Here is a 22,373-nt window from a genome sequence, read left to right on the forward strand (position 1 = left end):
TGAAAGGGGCAGAGCAGATGACATAATAGGATATAAGTGCACTAAAAACACTGTTCCTAAACAAACCATCATGGAAGTATATGCACACCCCTCAAAAAGCCAGAAACACACAACTGAGCCTTGAAAAGCATGGAAGTCTAGGGCATCGACCCCACAGGTGAAAATCCGAGCATAACTTTACAGCAGGCCCTCCACGTCCACGGTTCCCCGCCCTCGGTCTCGGAACCACCCAGTCCTGTCGGACGTGTTTACTGAAAAGCCCAGGCGCACGTGGACCTGCACAGTTCAGACCTGCGCTGCTTCAAGGGCCAACTGCACATGCATCTCTCCCACTAGTGTGACCACTGGTTCCTTTACTTTTGTTAATCTTCAGTTTCCAACTGTTTCCAAAATGAACATGTATTACTTATTAATAAGATTTTAAAAGTTAAAAAGAAATTATTTCATATAAAAAATTAAAGACGTAAAAAGAAGACACAAACCTATACATGATGTACAAACTCAGTTTTCAGGATGCAGATTTTACATGTGCAATTAAATATTCTATGTTTTTCTGTCTCAGGAGAAAACCATACCAAATAGTTACCTGTAATTAGCCCTGGGTGGCTGAACTAGAGATGACTGCTATCTTCTCTTTTCTACATTCACATGTTCCTGACTGTCTGTGGTAACAATGTGGGGCTGATGTTTTACACTTCACATGAGCCCACCCACACCAGCAGCAGGCGGGCCTCTCTGTGCACCTGGGCCGCGCACCCCCACCATTCTGCACTCCATCTCAAGACCGTCCCCTTTCGGACTACTACTGGGGGCATAAACTGCTTTGGGTCTTCACGAATTTCCTCTCTTCTCCCAAATGCCCACGTGTCAGGGGATGCAGGAGCCAGGCAAGGAGACTCTACCATCTTCAGAGGCAGAAAGTTTACCTTTGGCCACCCAAAATCCTACAGAAGTTAACTTCTGTTAAGGAGAAAACGAGGGTCTCCTCCGCCAGCCACCGTGGATGAACTTTGATCCTCTGAGTATACCACACATTAAAAAGTCTTGCCCTAAGCTTCTGACATGACCGGAAAACAAATGCTTTATCAGGGACCTGGAGACTGGCCAAGGTGAGTTTCTTGATAATGGACTCCGTGACACCTTCACGCAAGACTTCTTCCAACTAGTTTAAACCTAAAAACCTCCTGACCCAAGATGAGATGCATTTTAAAAATCAGTGAACAAAGTATAGGCCGAAATAATTACCTCTTCCTTTTCATGCAGCATAACATGTGCTTTGAGACTAGCCACTCTGGAGAATTTCTTGTTACACACGGGACAAGTAGGATCCTCCCCATTGTGGGTACATTTGTGAAGGGTCAGGTTGAACTCAACATTAAAGGTTTGGGGGCACTGGTCGCATCGATGTGGCTAGGTGGAGAGAAAAGTCGAAAAGCTACTGAAACACAATCTTTCCACAATAAATGTCATTCAAACATTAGCAAGCACCATAATCCACAGATAAGCTTTAGAAGCAATTTCTGAAGTCCTTCTGGACCTGAAGTCAATAAACCCAAAATGGACACAGGAAAGCTCCTTACAGAATTTCTCAAAGCAGTATACAGAGACATCACATTTGCGTAGAAAATTATTTCTAATGAGAAATGCTGCATATAAATGTACCAGAAAGTAACCTCTATGAAAGCAAAAGTGAGACTTCAACTTATTGGGTGGGACTTTCCCCCTTCTTTTTATGACAACTCCATTGCTGTAAACAAAATCACTTCAAACAAAGTAAGTAATCATAAAAACTCTCACTGGATTGTCACATGGCTGCTTAGCCCCACCTAGAATTTCCCCCAAATGGAAGGTGTTCTACCACTTACTTGTAGAAAGAAAATTACTGGTATTTCTCTTGGAAATAAACAGACCCTAATGGGTCGGGATTTTCAGATTTTCCACCTGGGAGGTTAACACCCAGTTGGTTCTGGTGTTAGCAACAATGGTCACAGCTACAACATCATCACTCGTGCCCAGAGGGAGGCTGGAGCTGCTCACACTCCGCCCTCCAGAAAAGAGCACCCGGGCGCCAGTCCCATCTCAGAAGACTCACTGGCTTAGGCGGCGCTAGCCCAGAGGGCTCAGCGCTCACTCTCTTCACAGGGGCTCAGCTGCCACGTTCCAACCACCCTGACACATCCCACCAGAGGCACTTAAGTTCAACCCCTGTGTACCAGAGGGTTGCTGCCTGCGGAAATACGATCTAAAATACCTCAGATTCCTTAAGATGCAAGGCCACTTGAGGGTAACACTGCCTGCCAGAGAAAAACACATCGAGACGTGGGAAATTGAAACTACTGAAGAAAGTCATATTTTAAGATCATTTCTCTGTCCACTCACAGATAATTTCATTGGATTCACTAGACAAGCTCTCACTTTCTCTCATCACCTAACCATGGCTAGAAATACAGCTTAAAAACAAAACATCAAAATCTTCATTTACATAATACAAAATGTAGGAATAAGAAAGAATGCTGATTTGACAGTTCCTCCAGTTTCAACGCTCACATTTCCGACATCCTTTTTATAAATACATACCTTGTCATTTCGCTCGTGATCCCGCATGTGGCGTTGAAACTGGGACTCTTTTGGAAAAGATAGCAGACAGATTTCACATTTATGGAAGTTTGGAACTTGATAGTCATAATTAGTGTTCTCCGCATTCAATGTTAAAACTCCATCTACAAAATTGCATAAGTATAAACAATAAATACCAATTGTTATTCTCAGCACATAAATGAAACTAAATTATCCTGTTACTGTTTCAAAACCACATTATGTCAGATTTATGAGAAATTTCAGATGAAATTAACAATACCTTAAATTTCTTAAAAGGACGTGTTTTTACGTTAGAAATGAGACACACTGTGATGACTGAGACAGAGATGACTATGCCCAGGGTTTTTAGAAACCTGACACTCAACTCCTGAGGTTCGATGCCCACTCAGCAACACACAAAAGCCATCCTATTTCTTAACCTTGCCTGCCAGCTCAATACTGTTTCTAAGTCACAACAAATCAGGAGGCACTTCTCTTAGTCACTGGGAGAGTTCATCAATAATCCAGTTTCTTAAATCACTCAGTAAACAAAATGCTAGTAGAAATATAAAAGCTAATTCACTAATTCAATCTATCTCTGAAAGCTGCTGCAAAGCAGGATGAAGTCAAGAGGTAAGAACTCTTGTTCTCTCTCACAGCTGTTCACAAGGTTTTAAAGGATTGCAGTGCTACAGACAACCCTCAGGTATCCACTGTATGCTTTCTATAAACTCATTCAGGTTACTAGCTATACATTTAAAGTGTTTAGTCCCTTAGTCGTGTCCAACCCTTTGCAACCCTGTGGATTTAGTCCATTAGGCTCCTCTGTCCATGCGATTTCCCAGGAAAGAATAGTGGAATGGGTAGCCATTCCCTTCTCCAGGGGAACTTCCCAACCAAGAGATCAAACCCGGGTCTCCTGCATTGCAGGCCAAATAAGAATAAACATGCAACAATCACAAAAATTTACCAAGAATGTCATGAAATAAAGATGTCCTAAATCTCTTCAAATCTTGAGAGTAAGTACTCTAAGTCTTATAAGTTGGGTACAAATACATAATACATATTAACTATACAGAGACAGAAATATGTTATATATAACTCTCTATATCCAACTTGACCCCAATAGTAGAATTTAGAAATTTGGAGGTAGGGTAACGGATTAACTTTAAGACTCAACGAAGCTCAGGAAAGTCTCCTATGTGGTGAACACAGCACTCAAGTATTTTCTCTAGACTTTTGCGTCCCTATTCTGAGCAGACAGCCTGGAGCTCCCGCCGTGGCCAACAGTCCCCCCGGGAAACAGCAAAATCTTCCTGAAAGCAAGAACCGTGAAACTCCCACAGGCGGGAGGTGGAGTGAATCAATGCTGGAGGCAGAGCAGTAGCGGATGGAGAAGGTGGACAACAGCTTCAAAAATTCTGGCAGATCCTCAAGTAAAGCAAATTCTAGCTTCGAGAAATACTAACGTTAATTCGAGAGACTGTAACTTAATTCATAAGCAAAATGGATTGACTAAGGGAAAGATATTCATAACTTCTATTTAGTCTTAACTCTATCCACATCCTATCCAAAGCCCATACACTCAAAATCTCTACACTAAACTAACAGCAAAATGTTCTATGACTCCTTAGGTCCAAATGATTGCTGGGACCACACTAATTAATATGCTGTTTCCTTTGGACAAGTCTGTTATGGGAAGAAACACTGAAAGCATGAGTGAAATACGTGTTGACAAACGTAAGAACTCAGGAGCCAAGTCTTTTAACCTAAAGGCTGAAAACAGTATTAAAAAAGCCCCTCAACTTAATTTATAAAATGAAAAATTAAAATGCTCTTTCAGGACACAGAATAAAACAGTTTTCATAGCCTCTATGTTCAAACTACACTTAATATGCTATCTAAAATTGAGAATTAAATTGATTGCGATTGATAGACAAAACCCTAAGGGACAAAAAAAAAAAAGGTATATTTAAAACTGAAAAATGATGTCATTTTGCTTATGGATTAAGACTTTTCTAAAATTCCAAGCAGTGTACCCAGATGCTCCCCTCACACAGACGCGTCCCCCACTCTTCAACTGCTCACCTGCCTCCTCCAAGGCTCTAGCAAAAGGAATCAAAAACTGATCAAGGAAGATCAGAAACTGAGCACTTCACTTCCTTGAGAAAAACCTGGAGAGGAGTTTGAAGATCAGTGTAACTCTATGTAAACAGAGACTCTAAAGAGCACATGAAAAGAGCTGTCTCTCCACCACCCCAAATAACAGAGAGTCAGAGTCCTGCACACTAAACAAGACGCTGCTCCCTGCGGCTGCAGCGACAGACGCGTAGGACCATCCAGGAGCATGGCCGTCTCTCTAACACGCATCTGTGCTGCTCAACACCCTACCCGTCACCCCATAATCGTGCCATGCCATGACTATCCAGAGTCAGGCCTGGCTTGTGACAAAGGGGACAGAGAGCTGGCTTACACGCTGCTCTTCCCTGGAACAGGCCCGCATATCAGGCCGGTCCGCTCACCTTTCCGGCAAAGGTGGTCCACATCCCCAACCTGAAGGACCAAGGTCCATCTCTTCTACACAAAATGCCTGTGATGGGACACCAGGTTCCAGCAAGGCCTACTGCATTCATAGCGTTCCCGGGATCTAACTCAAATTTGCATCCCCTGACTAAAACTATTGGGTACTGCGCATTTAAAATCTCAGCTACCCATAAATTCTGATGAGGCATTTTCAGTTTCTAAAGTAACTTCGCCCCAAACTTTTAACCTGATTTTATTTTGTTTTGAATAAGAATTTTCCCAAAATAGAGCTGAGCTCCCTATCTTCTGCTCTCAACAGGCACCTGCCCTACTTCCCTTTTCCCATGTTTCCCTACATTCCTCTAAGAACTAGCCCTCTAGCCATCAACTGCCGCCCTCATCGTGTCAGCCTCTGACACCACAATGCTCTACGAAGTCGTCAACAGGCCTCTGGGAAGTCTGACAGTCATCACCCCTACTTCAAACCGCTACCACCTTGGCTACTCTCTACCATTCTTTCCCTCCTGATTCCTTTAAAAAAACAAAAAATTCTACTTTCTTTTCTCCAATTTTCTACGGCTTCGCCCATTTATGTCACCATTCCTTTGGGCTTTTTCAGGTAAAACTCTGAAGTGTGTGCCCATGGACCCTTTCTGCTTCATCACTGCCTCTCCAAATCTTTGCACAGGCCCTGGTGTATAATGTGTGCCTTATAAATACTTGCTAAACACGTGGAGATGAGACCAAAGCTAATGACTTTTTGGTCTCTTCACATTAGTTTGAGGCTTCCAGTACCAGTATGTCTATTTCCACTTTTAGCCTCATTGATTCACGCCCTCCACTTGTACCTAACTTAGCTTTAACACCCTTCCAGCTTATCAGGTATCCACCAACTGCTCTTCTTCTGTATGTATACTGTTGACTCTTGAATACCTCAGGGGTCAGGGCTGCAGATCCTCCAACAGGCGAAAACCCAGGTAACTTACAGGTGGCCATCTATATCCACGGTTCCTCTGAATCCATGGATTCACCAACCACGAATATATGATACTGGAGTATTTACTACTGAAAACAATCCATGTATAAGTGGACCCAGGAGCTCAGACCCACCTGTAAACTTTGTTTCTAAAGAACGGATTTAAATTCATGTAGATGTACATTCAGACATACATGTACATTATTCAAATTTAACAAAACCACAGAACATTAAAATGATAGCAAAATAAAGCTCTAGTTATCTACGGCCTCACCTTCCGGCTAACACACCGAATTCTAGGCTCAGGGTCTGAACACAAGTGAGCTTTTCTGAGGATTCAGCCCTGCTGAGTGTAACGGCCCCTATGACAATGGAAAAAGTTAGTTTCTGGACATATACAGCTGTTCTGTTTTTCATCTCCGCAAATGGACAGCTGACGGCAGCGCTGCAGCAGCGCTAAGCAGGGCCACAGAGCGCTGTGCAGGACTGCGAGAGCTCAGCCCGGGACGAGTCCCGATTTCCAATGAGCAGTGCCTGCCCGGGGCACGCCTTCTTTACTGTAAGGATCCAACAACAGCGGCGTCCACAGAAGGCATGGGTCACAGGGCACAGGCCAGGAACAAACAGCAAAGAATGCCCGACTGGGGGTCATGAGAGCGGTCTCGAGGCAGCCGACCACTAGTGAGGGTCTCTGCAAACTACCACATGGTTGCATGCGGCCCACTCACAGGGCTGCTGTAAAATCCAAGTTACAAAATATGAGAAACAAAAAACAGCTTTCAAAAAGGTGAAACGCATGTCCAAGAGGATGGTTAAAATTAAAGTCAGACAAAACCAAGGACTGATGAGGATATGGAGCAGCTCAAAGTTTTGTATACTGCGACAAAGACTGACATTGGAAAACTGACCAAAAGAAGTCAGACCTCAGAAGATATTACCAATGACTTCACCTAATAAAGTTCGACAAATGGGCAAGACTAATTTAGGTTGTGCGATACCAGGACAGTGGTCAGTCTTACAGGGGTACTGATCAGATGGAGATTTCTAGAGTGCTGTAAAGTCCCATTTCTTAATCTAAGAAATTACATGTATAATCATATGAATTATTATTATAACCTATATAATCTGGGTGCTGATTATATGAGAAAGCTCATGTTGTGAAAATTCATTGAACATAATTTTCATTCTTCTCTGTATGTTATATACCAACATGAAGTTTACTCAAAGAAAAGTGATAGAATAAGCAACTTTCCTTTGCATTCCTGTCTTTCCTTCCAGCCTGGGGTCAACTAACCAGCGTCTCGCCTTTCGGGTAAACTCAGCTTCACAGAACACAGCCACACTCGTGGGTTTACGTATGACTGTGGAAGCTTTCCGGCTGCAACAGCAATTCTGAGTTACAATAGAGACCTTAACGCCCACAAGGCCTAAAACGTTTACCATATGGCCCTAGAGAAAAAGTCTGCCAGCCCTTGCCCTGGCCAGAAAACCAGGACTCCACACCCGCCAGCCATTACTATTGCAATCCCTGGAATGGCTGTGACCTTCGAGCTCCGAAGCACCACAGTGATATTCCAGACTGACAAAGGCATTCAGGGCTGGTATATACTATCCCTTACCTTCTACAATAAGTAGCCTTCATATTTAATTAGGCATAATCTCTTTAAAACTAAGATCTCTATCTTAGTCACTGCATAGGAAGATTGGATGTTCCCCTAAAGAATAATTTTCAGAAAATTATCACAATTAAAAGCAGTTATCTCTGCATTTCACCATTCTACCTGATACCTACGTATGTACTTCATGCCTTTTTACCCCACCTCCTAAATGTTCTCTGTCAAGCATTTTCAATCAAGGCAGTAATCAGCATTAGGAAATAATGATTAGCAACCACATATTTCCTAAAAGTGTGCAGAGATAGTGTTTTCGTATGACAAGCATACCACCAGCAGTTTGTAAGGCGATGTGAGGCAGCATAACAAGAACTCACAATTTTCCTGGCTATGTATTTACTTTACAAAGTCTTATAGTATACTTGAAATTTAGATGAGGTACTAGCACATAGACAGACGTAAGGACCAATGGAACAGAATTAAAGAGTCCAAAAATAAACCCACACCACCCATCACTAACTGATTTTCAAAACGGGGGCCAAGACCATTCACTGAAAGAACAGCCTCTTCAACAAACGTTATGGGGACAAATGGACATGCACACGTAAAGGAGGTGTGTGGACCCTCAGTCCACACCACACACAAAATAACGTGACATGGATCAAAGACTTCAATTTAAGGAACTAAAGCTATAAAACTCTCAGGAGGAGATAAGAGGGAAAAATTTAATGACTATGTAGTGATGATGAGGCTTCTTTACTTACGGCCTGTGCAGTGCTTAGTCGCTCAGCTGAATCCAACTCTCTGTGACCCCATGGACTGTAGCCCACCAGGCTCCTCTGTCCATGGGATTCCCCAGGCAAGAATACTGTAGTGGGTTGCCATGTCCTCCTCCAGGGGATCATCACGACCCAGGGATCAAATCCAGGTCTCCCATACTGCAGGCCAATTCTTTACTGTCTGAGCCACCAGGGAAGCCCACTTACAGCCTAAAGCTAATTATTACTTTAAGAAACACTTTTATGCTACCAACAAGGAATTAATCTCCAAAGCATGCAAACAGCTCATACAGTTTAATACAGGAAAAACACAAAACAAAACAAAAAACCCAAAAAACTCAATCAAAAAATGGGCAGAAGACATAAACAGAAATTTCTCCGAAGACATACAGATGGCCACCAGGCACATGTAGAGATGTTCAATACTGTTAATGATCAGAGAAATGAAAATCAAAACTACGATGAGCTATCACCTCATACCAGTCAGAATGACCATCGTCAAAAAGTCTACAATTGCTGGAGAGGGTGTAGAGAAAAGGCAACCCTTTTACACTTGGGAATATAAACTATGGAGAAAGTATAACTAAAAACAGAGTTGCGATATGATCTTGCAATCCCACTCCTGGATGTTTATCCAGAGAAAACTCCAATTTGAGAAGATATATGCACCCCAGTTTTCACTGCAGCACTATTTACAATAGCCAGATGGCCATCAACAGGGGAATGGATAAAGAAAATGTGGTACATATACATATATATATACACCATATATATACAAACATACATATATAATGGAATATCACTGAGTCATAAAAAAGAATGAAAGAATGCCATCTGCAGCAACATGGATGGACCAAGAGATTATTATACTAAGTGAAGTAAGTTGGAAAAAGACAAATATCACATGATATCATTTATATGTGGAATCTAAAAAAAAAGATACAAATGAACTCATTTATAAAACAGAAATAGACTCACATAGAAAACAAACTAGGAATTTGGGATTAACATATACACACTACTATATATAAAATAAACCACAAAGACCTACTGTATAGCACAGAGAACTCTACCCAGTATCTTGTAATAAACTATAATGGAAAGGAATTTGAAAAATAATGTGTATGATAATCACTTTGCTGTACACACGAACCTAACACAACATCATAAACTAGCTACAGTTCAATATTTTTAAACTGTTATCAAATTGTATTTTAACAAAAAAGAAAACATTTTTGGGCAGGCCTCCTCCTGGTCATTTTTGGAAGTTTCAGCTCTGACATCGCTTTGAATGGGAAGCCTGACTTCCAGTGGCTGTCATCTGCTGCCATGAAGTGTTCCTGCCATCGGAGAACATACTCTGTCCTGGGAGCCAAGGCAGGGACCTTGTCCCTGTTGTTAACCCTTGCACCCCTAGCCCTCAGCACAGTGCCCACCTGTGACAAGAAGTGCTTTAAAATACTTTCTTGAAGAAATGAGTTAACGCACATTCAGGGCTTTATACTGATCATGGCAGAACAATGTACTGCACACTTTGGACTCAAATGTAGATTCAAACTCAACTCTGACACTTACCAGCTGGGTGCACCTTCCACAACACTTAACCTCTCTGAGCCTCATTTCCTCTATCTGTAAAAATCCCCACCTACCTTCCAGATTTTTCTTAGAACAAAATTCATAATGTGTGACACCAAAACACAAACAAAATAATTTCAGATCATGAAAAACATTAAAATCGTAAATTGTTAGTGCAACGGTCCCCAGATCTTTTCGCTTCAGGACATTCTTAAATATCAAATCCTAACTTTATATGGGCTATACCTATTGACAGCTGCCCTACTAGAAATTAAAACCAACAACTTTTAAAACTGAAAAATAAATGTATTACGTTAACAAAAATATTTTTATGAAAAACATACTCTTCAAAAACAACAGGAAGAAATTTTCACTTTTGTAAATGCTTTTCAATGTCTGGTTTAATAGAAGGCAGGAGGCTCCTCACATCTGCCTCCGCATTCTCTGTTGTTTCTGAGTGAAATTCAAAATATGAGGCCTCTTCCACCTTGACTACTGCTGAGTCAGCAGTTTCGCCCCCAACAGCCTGTGTATGATTAGTGCAAATAATAACCGAGTGAAGAAGCCCAACAGTCTTAGTGCTACTAAGAAAACATCTACCTTGCAGACCCCTAAAAGTGTCTCCAGAACTCCCAGGGGTCGGGGAACCACAGTTTCAGAACCACTGTGGTACAGAATGGCTGACGGGGGCGCCGTTAACTTTCAGAAAGGTCTGAGGAGGCTACTCCTAGGAAGCTGAAGCACAGGACGCGAAGACTGAGCCAGGGTCGGGCGCTCAGAATGGGGTGCGGAGACACACCGGCACCGTCAACGAACAAAGGGCTGAGTGCATGGACAGAGAAAGGAGAGCCGGACAAAGGCCGAGTCAACGAGGGTCCTGCCCGGAGGGGATCTTAAGTTGAAGGGTTGAGAGACCCTTGGGGTAGTTTGAATCCGGATGTGGCCATCTCATTTACGTTTTCGAGAGCTGCCTGGGGCTGACAGGGATGGATTTACAGGACAGGACAAGCAGAGACCAGTCAAGGCTCCCACAGAAGCCAAGGCGACAACTAGTGGGCCAAGGAGTCACCCTGGAAGAGGGGGGGAGAGGAAGGCCAACTGAAAGCGCGTTTCTGAGGAGAAGCTACAAACCATGGGCTGTCTCGGAGAATAGGATAATTACTTTTTTTAGTTTGGGACTTGAAATGCCAGGTGAACAGGGCGTGATGTCACTAGTTTGACAGAAAGGACTGTTGAACAAGAGGCCCCAGCCTTATCCCAAGGCAAACTGTGTCTTTTTTCTCCACCCTAAACCTTCCATGTAGTTGAAAGACACTGCACTTTGTTTTCTGCATTAGTCGTTATCAACAACAAGAATCAATCAACTGCACAGAATAAGTCCTGAAGACCTCCTTCCTGACTGCATCCGGCACGCGCGCGAGCTCCGGCCGGTCAGGACCCGCCCCGCACCTGTGCGGGGGCCGGCCTCGCGGGTCTCGGCCCGGGGGAGCGCCCGCCTCCGGCCGAGGGTGTGCCCGGCCTGCCCTCAGCCTCTGAGGCTGCGGCGGACACAGCGGGACCCACGGCTCGGCCGCGCTTCCAGAACCCCGTCCTCCCGCTCCTCAAGCCCAGGTCCCCGGGCAGCGCGGACCCGGAAGGCGGCACCCCCGGGCGCCGGCCCCGCCGCCTCGCCCCACGTGTCAGCGGGGTCCCCCGCACCGGGCCCCCAGCCGCCGGGGCCGCCCGGCGCCGCGGGGCCGGCGCCTTCTCCTCCGAAAGGCCTCCCACGACCTGCGGGAGCCGGGCCGGGCGGGCGGGGGCGCGCGAGGATGACGGGGGAGGGGGAGGGGAGGGCGGCGGCGCGCGCCTCGCCCCCGGCCCCGCCGCCCGCCCGCGCGGCCCAGGAAAGTAGGCCCAGCCCGGCGGAGGGGCCGGCCGCGCCGCGCCGGTATCATTCCGCCCGCGCCCTTCGGCCCGGCAGTCGGGCAGCGGCGGTGGTGGCGGCGGCTGGCGCCTGACGCCGAGGGGCGTCCCCCCCAGGCCCTGGGCCCCGACCCCGGCCCGCCCCGCCGCCCCCGGCCCGGCCCGCTCCCGGCGCCCCCCGCGCCGCATCCGGGGACTATATTCGCGCGGAGCGGCACAGCGCGGCCGGCCGGGCCGGGGCCGCTTACCGGTGTCGCCGCGCGCCTTGCTCTCCTTGGGCTTCGGGGGGCGGCCCCGCGGCATCGTCGGCGGCGGCGGCGGCGGCCCACCCCTCGGCCGCACACACACTCACACACATACACCCGGCGGAGCGCGCACGCGCGGGGACCGGCCGCGGAGGCGCGGCGCGCGCCCGGTCGGGCGAGGGCGGCGGGCGGGGCGGCCCGGGCGGCCGCCGAGCCCCGGGCGAGCGCCCGCGGGCCTCACGGCGGAAAGACGCCCAAGCGAACGGACGGGAGAGTTCGACCCGCGCCAACTTCAGCGGGTTCCATGGCCCGGCGGGCCGCGCTAGGGGCGTTGGGCGCGGGCGCGCGGTGGGGGCGGGGAGCGGCGCCCTGCGCATGCGCGCTCCGCCGCTCGGGCCTGGGCGGACGGAGGGCAGCGGGCGCCGGGCGTCGGCGCGGGCGGGCGGACGGACTGCCTGACGGGCGGGTCTCCCGAGGTGCTGGGCAGCCGAGTTCACCCGGCTGGTACGGCCGTCGGTAAAGTAAGTGGGGAAAATGTGTGTTGGTCGCTCTGTCGCGTCCGACTCTGCGGCTCCCTGGACTGTAGGCCGCCAGGCTTCTCTGTCCGTGGGATTCTCCAGGCAAGGATACTAGAGTTGTCATGCCCTCCTCCAGGGGATCTTCCTGGTCCAGGGATCGAACCCAGGTCTCCCGCATCGCTGGCGGATTCTTTATCGTCTGAGCCACCACGGAAAGCCAGAGTAGGAAAGGTGCCCTTCTAAAGGGCAGAGGTGGTGAGAAGGAGCTTTTCAGGTGGAGGCAGGTAAAAGAAACCAGCCAGCCATGGCTTCTGCCTGTGCCTTTTGCTTGATCTCCGACCTGTGTGTTTATTTGCATTTTCTAGTTCCAGGAAAGCAGCGCTTCATCTCCCAGGTTGTTTCAGAAGGCTCTTGAAAGCATCCACATGCAAACCACAGGGGCAAAAAGCCTGGGAGCCCGAATTTACCCAAAACATCCATCTTGGGTCCAGGAAGGCATACCCAGAAGTCATTGATGTTCCTTTGGTGTAAGCCACTAAAATGTACAGTTCCAAATATGTCGATCTTTTATTTTTGTTGTTGCCCACATTTTCACAAAACCCTATCAGGACGGTGACAGCTAAGTGTTACGTGAGGCCAAGTAAGCCGAAAGAAAGTAGTCTTAACATTATCTTAGTATCCTCAGAAAAATTAATTCAAAGCCATAACTAATGACCACCAACTACATGCAGGGCCTTTTGAGGGAATACCACACTTAACAAAACAGTCTGTCTCCCAAAATACTTGGAACCTTAAGACAAGGACACAGGCCTAGTAAAAAAAAAAAAAATAGGAAAGACCCTCTTAATTAAAACAGTAAATGGTTGGGTACTAAAGGATAGAAAAGGGTTTTCTATGTGGAGTCAACAGGGTAAAGAACGAAAAAACTTAATTGTATCTGTTAGGTGCTTTGTTATACATCCCACTCCTGAAAATAGCTCAGGTTATTCAACCTCCCAACATCAGCTAGCAAGTGAACGCCAAATGGAATTTAGCAATTATTATCATTTCCTGTTTTTCAGCTTCTTGGTATGGTCTATCCCTGGGTCAGTAAGATCTTCTGGAGGAGGAAATGGCAACCTGCTCTGGTAGTCTTGCTTTTGGAATCCCAAGAACAGAGGAGCCTGGTGGGCTACAGTCCATAGGGTCAAGAAAGAGAGAAGACTCAGCAACTAAACAAAAGTATGTTTTACTGCCTTAAGTAAAATACTTCTAATCTTTATAACATGCCTTCAAGGTATTTTAACAGATGAGATTCAGAGGAGTTAAGTAATTTGCCTAAGGCCACATAAACTTTTTTAGCTAACTTGTGTGTACTCAGTCATGTCCAACTCTTTGTAACCCCATGGACTCTAGTCGCCTCTGTCCATGGAATTTTTCAGGCAAGAATACTAGAATGGATTGCCATTTCCTCCTCCAGGGGATCTTCCCAACCCAAGGATCAAACCAGCATCTCTTGTGTCTCCTGCATTGGCAGGCAGATTCTTTACCACTGCACCACCAGGGAAGCCTGGGGCCACATTCAGTTCAGTTCAGTCGCTCAGTCGTGTCCGGCTCTTTGCTACCCCATGAATTGCAGCACACCAGGCCTCCCTGCCCATCACCAACTCTCGGAGTTCACTCAGACTCACGTCCATCGAGTCAGTGATGCCATCCAGCCATCTCATCCTCTGTCGTCCCTTCTCCTCCTGCCCCCAATCCCTCCCAGTATCAGACTCTTTTTCCAATGAGTCATCTCTTCGCATGAGGTGGCCAAAGTACTGGAGTTTCAGTTTAGCATCATTCCTTCCAAAGAAATCCCAGGGCTGATCTCCTTCAGAATGGACTGGTTGGATCTCCTTTCAGTCCACGGCACGCTCAAGAGTCTTCTCCAAAACCACAGTTCAAAAGCATCAATTCTTCAGCGCTCAGCTTTCTTCACAGTCCAACTCTCACATCCATACATGACCACTGGAAAAACCATAGCCTTGACTAGACTGACCTTTGTTGGCAAAGTAATGTCTCTGCTTTTCAATATGCTATCTAGGTTGGTCATTACTTTTCTTGCAAGGAGTAAGCATCTTTTAACTTCATGGCTGCAGTCACCATCTGCAGTGATTTTGGAGCCCAAAAAAATAAAGCCTGACACTGTTTCCACTGTTTCCCCATCTATGGGGCTACATGCTGCTGCTGCTAAGTCACTTCAGTCGTGTCCGACTCTGTGCGACCCCACAGACAGCAGCGCACCAGGCTCTGCTGTCCTTGGGATTTTCCAGGCAAGAACACTGGAGTGGGTTGCCATTTAGTCTTAGGCAAATCCAAGACCCAAACCAAATCTGCTTTTCTGTTAATCCTCTGCTCCTAGCTGCATCCAAGCAAAAATGCACACAAGGTTAGCCAAAATATAACAGTTCTTCCATATGAATATTATGACTAGAGTTCTATGGAAGGGTGAGAAAATAGGTTGGAGGTAGATGATAAGAATCCTTGGCCTTTTGTAAATCAATTTGGGTAATGATGTGTTTGTGAATGTATACTCTCTTGTTCCAAAAAGGATTTGAAGCGTTTTATATTTATACCAAGACAAATAGATGAGGAAATTAGGATAATGGAAAAAAACTTAGAAAATCAAAGTAAAGCACCTGAACTAATAAAATCTTGTGTAGTTATAAAAGGTAAATAGAAAATCAAACCAGATTCTTAGCCCACGTAGAGAAGTAGAGATGATTACTTACAATTAGTTACTTATTCATGAAAGAGCAGTGTCCCTGTCACTGTGCCCCTTGTTGGATGCTGCTCTCACCACACGTGCATATCTGTACGTACCGTATTTGAGATCTTATTATCTGCAGAGACAATCTTTACTTCTTCCCTTCTCATTCAGATGCCTGTTATTTCTTTTTCTTGTCTAATTGCACTGGCCAGGTCTTTCTAGCACAGTGCTGAATGGAAGCGGTGAGAGTGGGCACCCTGTCTGATTCCTGGTCGCAGTGGGAAAGCTTTGAACATCTCACCATAAGTATGATGTTTAACTTTCTTTTTGTCACATTCTTTCTGTACTCAATTTGTTGAGAACTTTTATCATGAAAGATGTTGAATTTTGTCAAATGCTTTTTCTACATCTACTGAACATACAATTTCTGCCTTTCATTTTGTTAACGTGGTAGATCCCATTTATTGCTTTTCATTGCTTTCCAGGGATAAATTCTGCATGATCATGGTTATATGATCCTTTTACTGTGCTGTTGAAATCAGTTTGCTAGTATTTTTTTTTAAACATTTATTTGACTGTGCTGGTCTTAGTTGTGGCACTCAGGATTCTTAGTTGCAGCATGTGGGATCTAGTTCCCTCACCAGGGATTAAACCCAGCCCCCTGCTTTGGGAGCACAGAGTCTTAGCCACCGCACCACCAGGAAAGTCCCAGTTTGCTAGTATTTTGTTGAAAATGCTTGTATCTGTGTTCATCAGGGGTATTGGCTGATAGTTTTCTTTAATGTTCTTATCTGGCTTCACTTTCAGGATAATCCTGGCCTCGTAAAATGAACTGGAGTGTTCGGCTCTTCAGTTTTTTCAGTGAATTTGAGAAGGATTGGCGTTAATTCTTCTTTAAATGTTTGGTAGAATTCACCAGTGAAACCATCTAGTGCTGGCCTTTTTTTGATGGAAGATTTTTGATTACTGTTTGAATTTTGTTACTTGTCATTTTCTCCAAATTTTCTGTTTATTCATGATTCAGCCTTGGTAGGCTGTATATAGATTGGTTTTATAGACTCATCCACTTGGATGTCTCAGTTCAATGGAGAACTGGTCTTTTCATTTTTAAGTTGATAACTGTATCAAGTATTAAAACAAGAGTGTAAAACATACGCTCCCCAGAATCACCACACAGGCACAGCTAGAAAACAAGACCAGCACCATGAAAGATCCTGAGAATGGCCTCCCGCAACAGACACCTGGGGTTTCCCAGGTGGCTCAGTGATAAAGAATACACCTGTCAATGCAGGAGATGTGGGTTTGATCCCTGGGTCAGGAAGATCCCCTGGAAAAGGAAATGCAACCCACCTTAGTATTCTTGCCTGGGAAATCCCAAGGACAGAGGAGCCTGGCAGACTACAGTCCATGGGGTCACAAAAGAGTAAGACATGACTTAGCAATTAAACAATTCTGCTGCTACTGCTGCTACGTCGCTTCAGTCGTGTCCGACTCTGTGCGACCCCATAGACGGAAGCCCACCAGGCTCCCCCGTCCCTGGAATTCTCCAGGCAAGAACACTGGAGTGGGTTGCCACTTCCTTCTCCAATGCATGAAAGCGAAAAGTGGAAGTGAAGTCGCGCAGTCATGTACGACTCTTCACGACCCCATGGACTGCAGCCTACCAGGCTGCTCCGTCCATGGGATTTTTCCAAGCAAGAGTACTGGAGTGGGGCGCCATTGCCTTCTCCGAAACAATTCTAGGGAATACCAAAAAAGCTGAAAGAAGAGCCAAATGGACACATACACTGACACCTAGATTCAAGAGTCAATATTGTGCCGTATTTGTTTTATCCATTTTTTTTTTCTTTCTTTCAGACTACCCAACAAATTGAACTTGACTCTGAAATCCACCTGAAACAAACTGCCTGGAGTACTTTGAGAAGCAAATGGACTTAGTTTGGCACCTAAGAAATTTGAAGTAGTAATAATAACATGATAAGTAGATAAATGGTTACTGGGTACATGGTTTGGCATCTAAGAAAATTGAAATAATATGATAACAGAAATAATAATTTGTTCAGTTGCTAAGTTGTGTTCGACTCTTTGCAACCACACAGACCAGTAGCCCACCAGACATCTGTGTCCATGGGATTCTCCATGCAAGATTACTGGAGTGGGTTGCATATCTTCTAGGAGATCTTCCTAACCCAGGGATCAAAGCTGCATCTCCTGCTTCCCCTGCATTGCGGGCAAATTCTTCACTGCTGAGCCACTGGGGAAGCCCATATAACAGCTTATGATAAGTAAATAAATAAAATGGTTACTAGCTATAAGCTAGAACTGCAGTAACACCTATCCGCCTCATCTCATGAATTTCTCAAGAAACACTCAATAACCCAAGAAAATGAGCACAGGCCCACACAGATGAGACAGTGTGAGGACAAGCAGGAAGCTGACTGGGGTGAGTGGATGTTGTTCAGTCGCTAAGTCATGTCCACCTCTTTGTGACCCCGTGAACTGCAGCACGCCAGGCTTCCCTGTCCTTCATCAACTCCCAGGGTCACTTCAGGACTGGCATGCTGCAGCTCATGAGGTGAGGGGATGGGGGTTTGGTAAACCAAACTGCTGCCAAGAGCATGATTGCGGAAAACACAAGCAGCTGATGTGAAGGAGTGACAGTATTCAAGCACCACTCAAGTAGGGAAGCAAGTGGTGTGTGGCAGGCTGGTGTCTTGGATAATATGGGAAGCGTGGCTCGCTGGGGACGTGGGTGGGTGAGCGGCAGCTGGGATGGAGTGGAGTGGCGTCACTGCAGAAGGCCAAACGATTGCCTAAGAACTTCCGGTGCTTTCCTCCCAGAGTCCTCAGAGTGCTGACAGAAAACAAGAGGTTATCAGGCTGCGTGAGCCCAGGAAGATTGCCTTGCCTTTCTGGCTCTCAGACCAAACAAGAAGGCTGAACTGTCTGAGGTCCTGAGCAGTATTAACTCTGTGACTGCACTGTGCTTCAGCCATAAACCATCAGACTGTTTCTTCAGGGAGAGTTGCCTGAGCATGATTGCAGAAAACACCTCCAGGAGCCAGGAGGTGGGGTGGCCAGTGACCACAGGTGTGAGCGTTACTCTGGGCTGTAAGCAAAATGAAAATGGGCTGGTGATTCACTAGCACACTCAGTGACCCGCCCCTCTCTGGGGAGACCAGGAGCACCCTACCCCATTTGCCCTGAGTCCTAGACAGCCAGCCCCCGGCCTGTGCCTCTCTGTGTGTGATCTTTCCACAGCTTTTTTCTCCTGTATTGTGGCAAGATACATACCTTGTTCATTTTCACACTGTAAACAGTTCCGCTGTGTGACCATATTATAATTTTCTTATCTCTTCTGCAGTTGGTAAAATGTAGGCTATCTCTGCATATATTTTTGTTGTTATTACAAATAATATGGCTCTGAACACCCTTATACATGTGTATATATTAATATGCTGGGTTGTAGGAGTGGAGTTACTGAGATTTAAAATGATTTTCCAACGTGATGGCAATAATTTACATTCTTACCAGCAGTGGGTGAAAATACCCTGATCACCATCTGGTATGGCCAGACTTCTTAATTTTTGTCAACCTGTGGGGTCTTATTTGAGTTTTTTAATTTCTAGTGAGGTTGAACTTTTCATTTGTTTTTCCTCTTCACTGATTTGCCTATTCATATTTTTGCCAATTTTAAACATTAGGTTTATATTTTTTACTATGAAATCTATAGTAACTGTATCCTGAACACTAATATTATATGGATAAATGTCTTTCCATTCTGTGGCCTATTTTGTTTGTCTTTTGAGAAATTCAAGTTTTCATTTTAACATAATTCTGTGGACCAGCCTTTTCCTCTTTCCCAAGGAGAATGCACACTGTCCATTGCGATTCTTTCTAATTCTCTTAGAATTAGAAAGCCCGAGCCTGGATCCCCACCTCGTGGTGAGGGGACCTAGGCGTCCATCCATGTTCTGGGCCCTCCAGTTGCCTTCCCTCTGCCGGATTCAGCGTGTCCCCCAGCCCTGCCTGCACCCGTCACCTCGATACTGTCTGGGCTGTCTCCCCCACTAGATTTTAGATGTTTGAATCCGTTCTCCATCCAGGTGGGGAGATTTGAAGGGGAAGGCAGGGCCTCTGAGACGGGACCAGCACCGGGGTGGGCCGGGTGTGAGCGCACCCCTCGGGCTGCAGGGCTGTGGCGAGGCGGGGTCTCAGCGGTGAGCCGCAGGGTCTAGAGACTCATCACGCAGGAGCTGCAGGGACGGAGGGGCGGGTCACCTTCAGCATCCCAAGGCTGCCGAGCGCTGCCCCGGGCGCCTGAGCTCCCGTGCCTGGCTCTGTCCCCAGGTCAGTACATCGAGGAGAACTGTGTGCACTTGGAGAGAAGGAAGAGAACCAAATGGAGAAAATGCAGGAGACAGAGTTGAGGAGGCGCGCCACCTGGTGGCCTATCAGGCTGCCAGCACTGCACACGGAGCCGCGACAACCCGGCCATCTAGGATCCAGGCCCGACCTCCAGCGTGAAGCACATTGGCACATACTGGCCACTTACGATACCAGTACTCATTAAGCAACGAGTCTGAGGGTTTCTTCTAATTAGTAGGTTTTTTGTTTTTGTTTTTTTACAGTTTTACATTTTCAGAAAAATTGAGCAGCTGATACAGGGAGCTCCCGTGCCCTTGCCCCAGTATACAGTTTTTCCTATTAACACTTTCCATTAGTGTTACCTGTTGGAATTAATGAACTGATACTGACACAGTACTATTAACCAAATTTCATACTTTAAGGCCCATTTTTGTACAGTTCTGTGGGTTTTGACAAATGCTTGTAATGAATCCACCATTGTAATATCATAGGACAGTTTCCCTGCTTTTGAATCTCTTGGTGTTCTCCGTGATCACCCTTCTCTCCCTACCCCCGAATCTCTGGCAGTCATGATCTTTTACTGTCTGTCACCTTTCCCAAAATGTCACATAGAACCATACAGCATGTGTCCTGTTTCGGATTGGTTTCTGTTCAGTTTAGTCACTCAGTAGTGTCCAACTCTTTGTAACCCCATGAATCGCAGCACGCCAGGCCTCCCCATCCATCACCAACTCCCGGAGTTTGCCCAAACTCATGTCCATTGAGTTGGTGATGCCATTCAACCATCTCATCCTCTGTCGTCCCCTTCTCCTCCTGCCCCCAATCCCTCCCAGCATCAGGGTCTTTTCCAATGAGTCAGCTGTTCGCAGGAGGTGGCCAAAGTATTGGAGTTTCAGCTTCAGCATCAGTCCTTCCAATGAACACCCAGGACTGATCTCCTTTAGGATGGACTGGTTGGATCTCCTTGCAGTCCAAGGGATTCTCAAGAGTCTTCTCTAGCACCACAGTACTAAAGCATCAATTCTTCGGCACTCAGCCTTCTTCACAGTCCAACTCTCACATCCATACATGACCACAGGAAAAACCATAGCCTTGACTAGACAGACCCTTGTTGGCCAAGTAATGTCTCTGCTTTTTAATATGCTATCTAGGTTGGTCATAACTTTCCTTCCAAGGAGTAAGCGTCTTTTAATTTCATGGCTGCAATCACCATCTGCAGTGATTTTGGAGCCCAAGAAAATAAAGTCTGACACTGTTTCCACTGTTTCCCCATCTATTTCCCATGAAGTGATAGGACCAGATGCCATGATCGTAATTTTCTAAATGTTGAGCTTTAAGCCAACTTTTTCACTCTCCACTTTCACCTTCATCAAGAGGCTTTTTAGTTCCTCTTCACTTTCTGCCATAAGGGTGGTGTCATCTGCATATCTGAGGTTATGGATATTTCTCCCAGCAATCTTGATTTCAGCTTGTGCTTCTTCCAGCCCAGCATTTCTCATGATGTACTCTGCATATAAGTTAAATAAGCAGAGTGACAATATACAGCCTTGATATACTCCTTTTCCTATTTGGAACCAGTCTCGTGTTCCATGTCCAGTTCTAACTGTTGCTTCCTGACCTGCATTTAGGTTTCTCGAGGCAGGTCAGGTGGTCTGGTATTCCCATCTCTTTCAGAATTTTCCAGTTTATTGCGATCCACACAAAGGCTTTGGCATAGTCAATAAAGCAGAAATAGATGTTTTTCTGGAATTCTCTTGCTTTTTCAATGATCCAGCGGATGTTGGCAATTTGATCTCTGGTTCCTATGCCTTTTCTAAAACCAGCTTGAACATCTGGACATTCACGGTTCACGTATTGCTGAAGCCTGGCTTGGAGAATTTTGAGCATTACTTTGCTAGCATGCAAGATGAGTGCAATTGTGAGGTAGTTTGAGCATTCGTTGGCATTGCCTTTCTTTGGGATTGGAATGAAAACTGACCTTTTCCAGTCCTGTGGCCACTGCTGAGTTTTCCAAATTTGCTGGCATATTGAGTGCAGCACTTTCACAGCATCATCTTTCAGGATTTGAAATAGCTCAACTGGAATTCCATCACCTCCACTAGCTTTGTTCGTAGTGATGCTTTCTAAGGCCCACTTGACTTCACATTCCAGGATGTCTGGCTCTAGGTCAGTGATCACACCATCGTGATTATCTGGGTTGTGAAGATCTTTTTTGTACAGTTCTTCTGTGTATTCTTGCCACCTTTTCTTAATATCTTCTGCTTCTGTTAGGTCCATACCATTTCTGTCCTTTATTGAGCCCATCTTTGCATGAAATGTTCCCTTGGTATCTCTAATTTTCTTGAAGAGGTCTCTAGTTAGGTCTCTGGCTTCTGTTAGCAATGTGCATTTAAGATTTCTCCATGTCTTTTTTCTTGCTACCTCATTTCTTTTTATTACTGAGCTGAATAACATTCCAAAGTCTGGATGAACCACGGTTTATTTATCCATTCACCTACTGAAGTGCATCTTGTTTGTTTCCAAGTTTTCACGACTGTGAATAAAGCTGCTTTTAAACATCCATGCA

General features: G+C 45.7%; 1 protein-coding gene and 1 long non-coding RNA gene across 5 annotated transcripts in view; one reads left to right on the forward strand and one right to left on the reverse strand.

Moving 5' to 3' along the window:
• Positions 1 to 12,621, reverse strand: part of ZNF236 (zinc finger protein 236) — a 69,765-nt gene extending 57,144 nt beyond the window's left edge. For 2 of the 4 annotated variants that reach the window (XM_055559647.1, XM_055559648.1), the window contains exons 1-3: positions 12,194 to 12,621; positions 2,578 to 2,720; positions 1,246 to 1,410 (exon numbers count right to left, since the gene is read on the reverse strand). In XM_055559647.1, the coding sequence (XP_055415622.1) occupies positions 1,246 to 1,410; positions 2,578 to 2,720; positions 12,194 to 12,248 (363 nt within the window). In that variant the 5' untranslated portion in view covers positions 12,249 to 12,621. The remainder of the gene's footprint in view (positions 1 to 1,245; positions 1,411 to 2,577; positions 2,721 to 12,193) is intronic. The other 2 variants (XM_055559646.1, XM_055559649.1) reach the window with 2 other exon arrangements.
• Positions 12,622 to 12,723: 102 nt separating this feature from the next.
• LOC129636260 (uncharacterized) lies at positions 12,724 to 19,247 on the forward strand. Its single transcript, XR_008706835.1, has 4 exons — positions 12,724 to 12,992; positions 13,074 to 13,235; positions 15,652 to 15,745; positions 17,297 to 19,247. It is a non-coding gene; the product is annotated as an uncharacterized LOC129636260 (long non-coding RNA).
• The last annotated feature ends 3,126 nt before the right edge of the window (positions 19,248 to 22,373 follow it).

This window comes from Bubalus kerabau, chromosome 21 (assembly GCF_029407905.1).
Source record: "Bubalus kerabau isolate K-KA32 ecotype Philippines breed swamp buffalo chromosome 21, PCC_UOA_SB_1v2, whole genome shotgun sequence".
Lineage (NCBI taxonomy): Eukaryota > Metazoa > Chordata > Mammalia > Artiodactyla > Bovidae > Bubalus > Bubalus kerabau.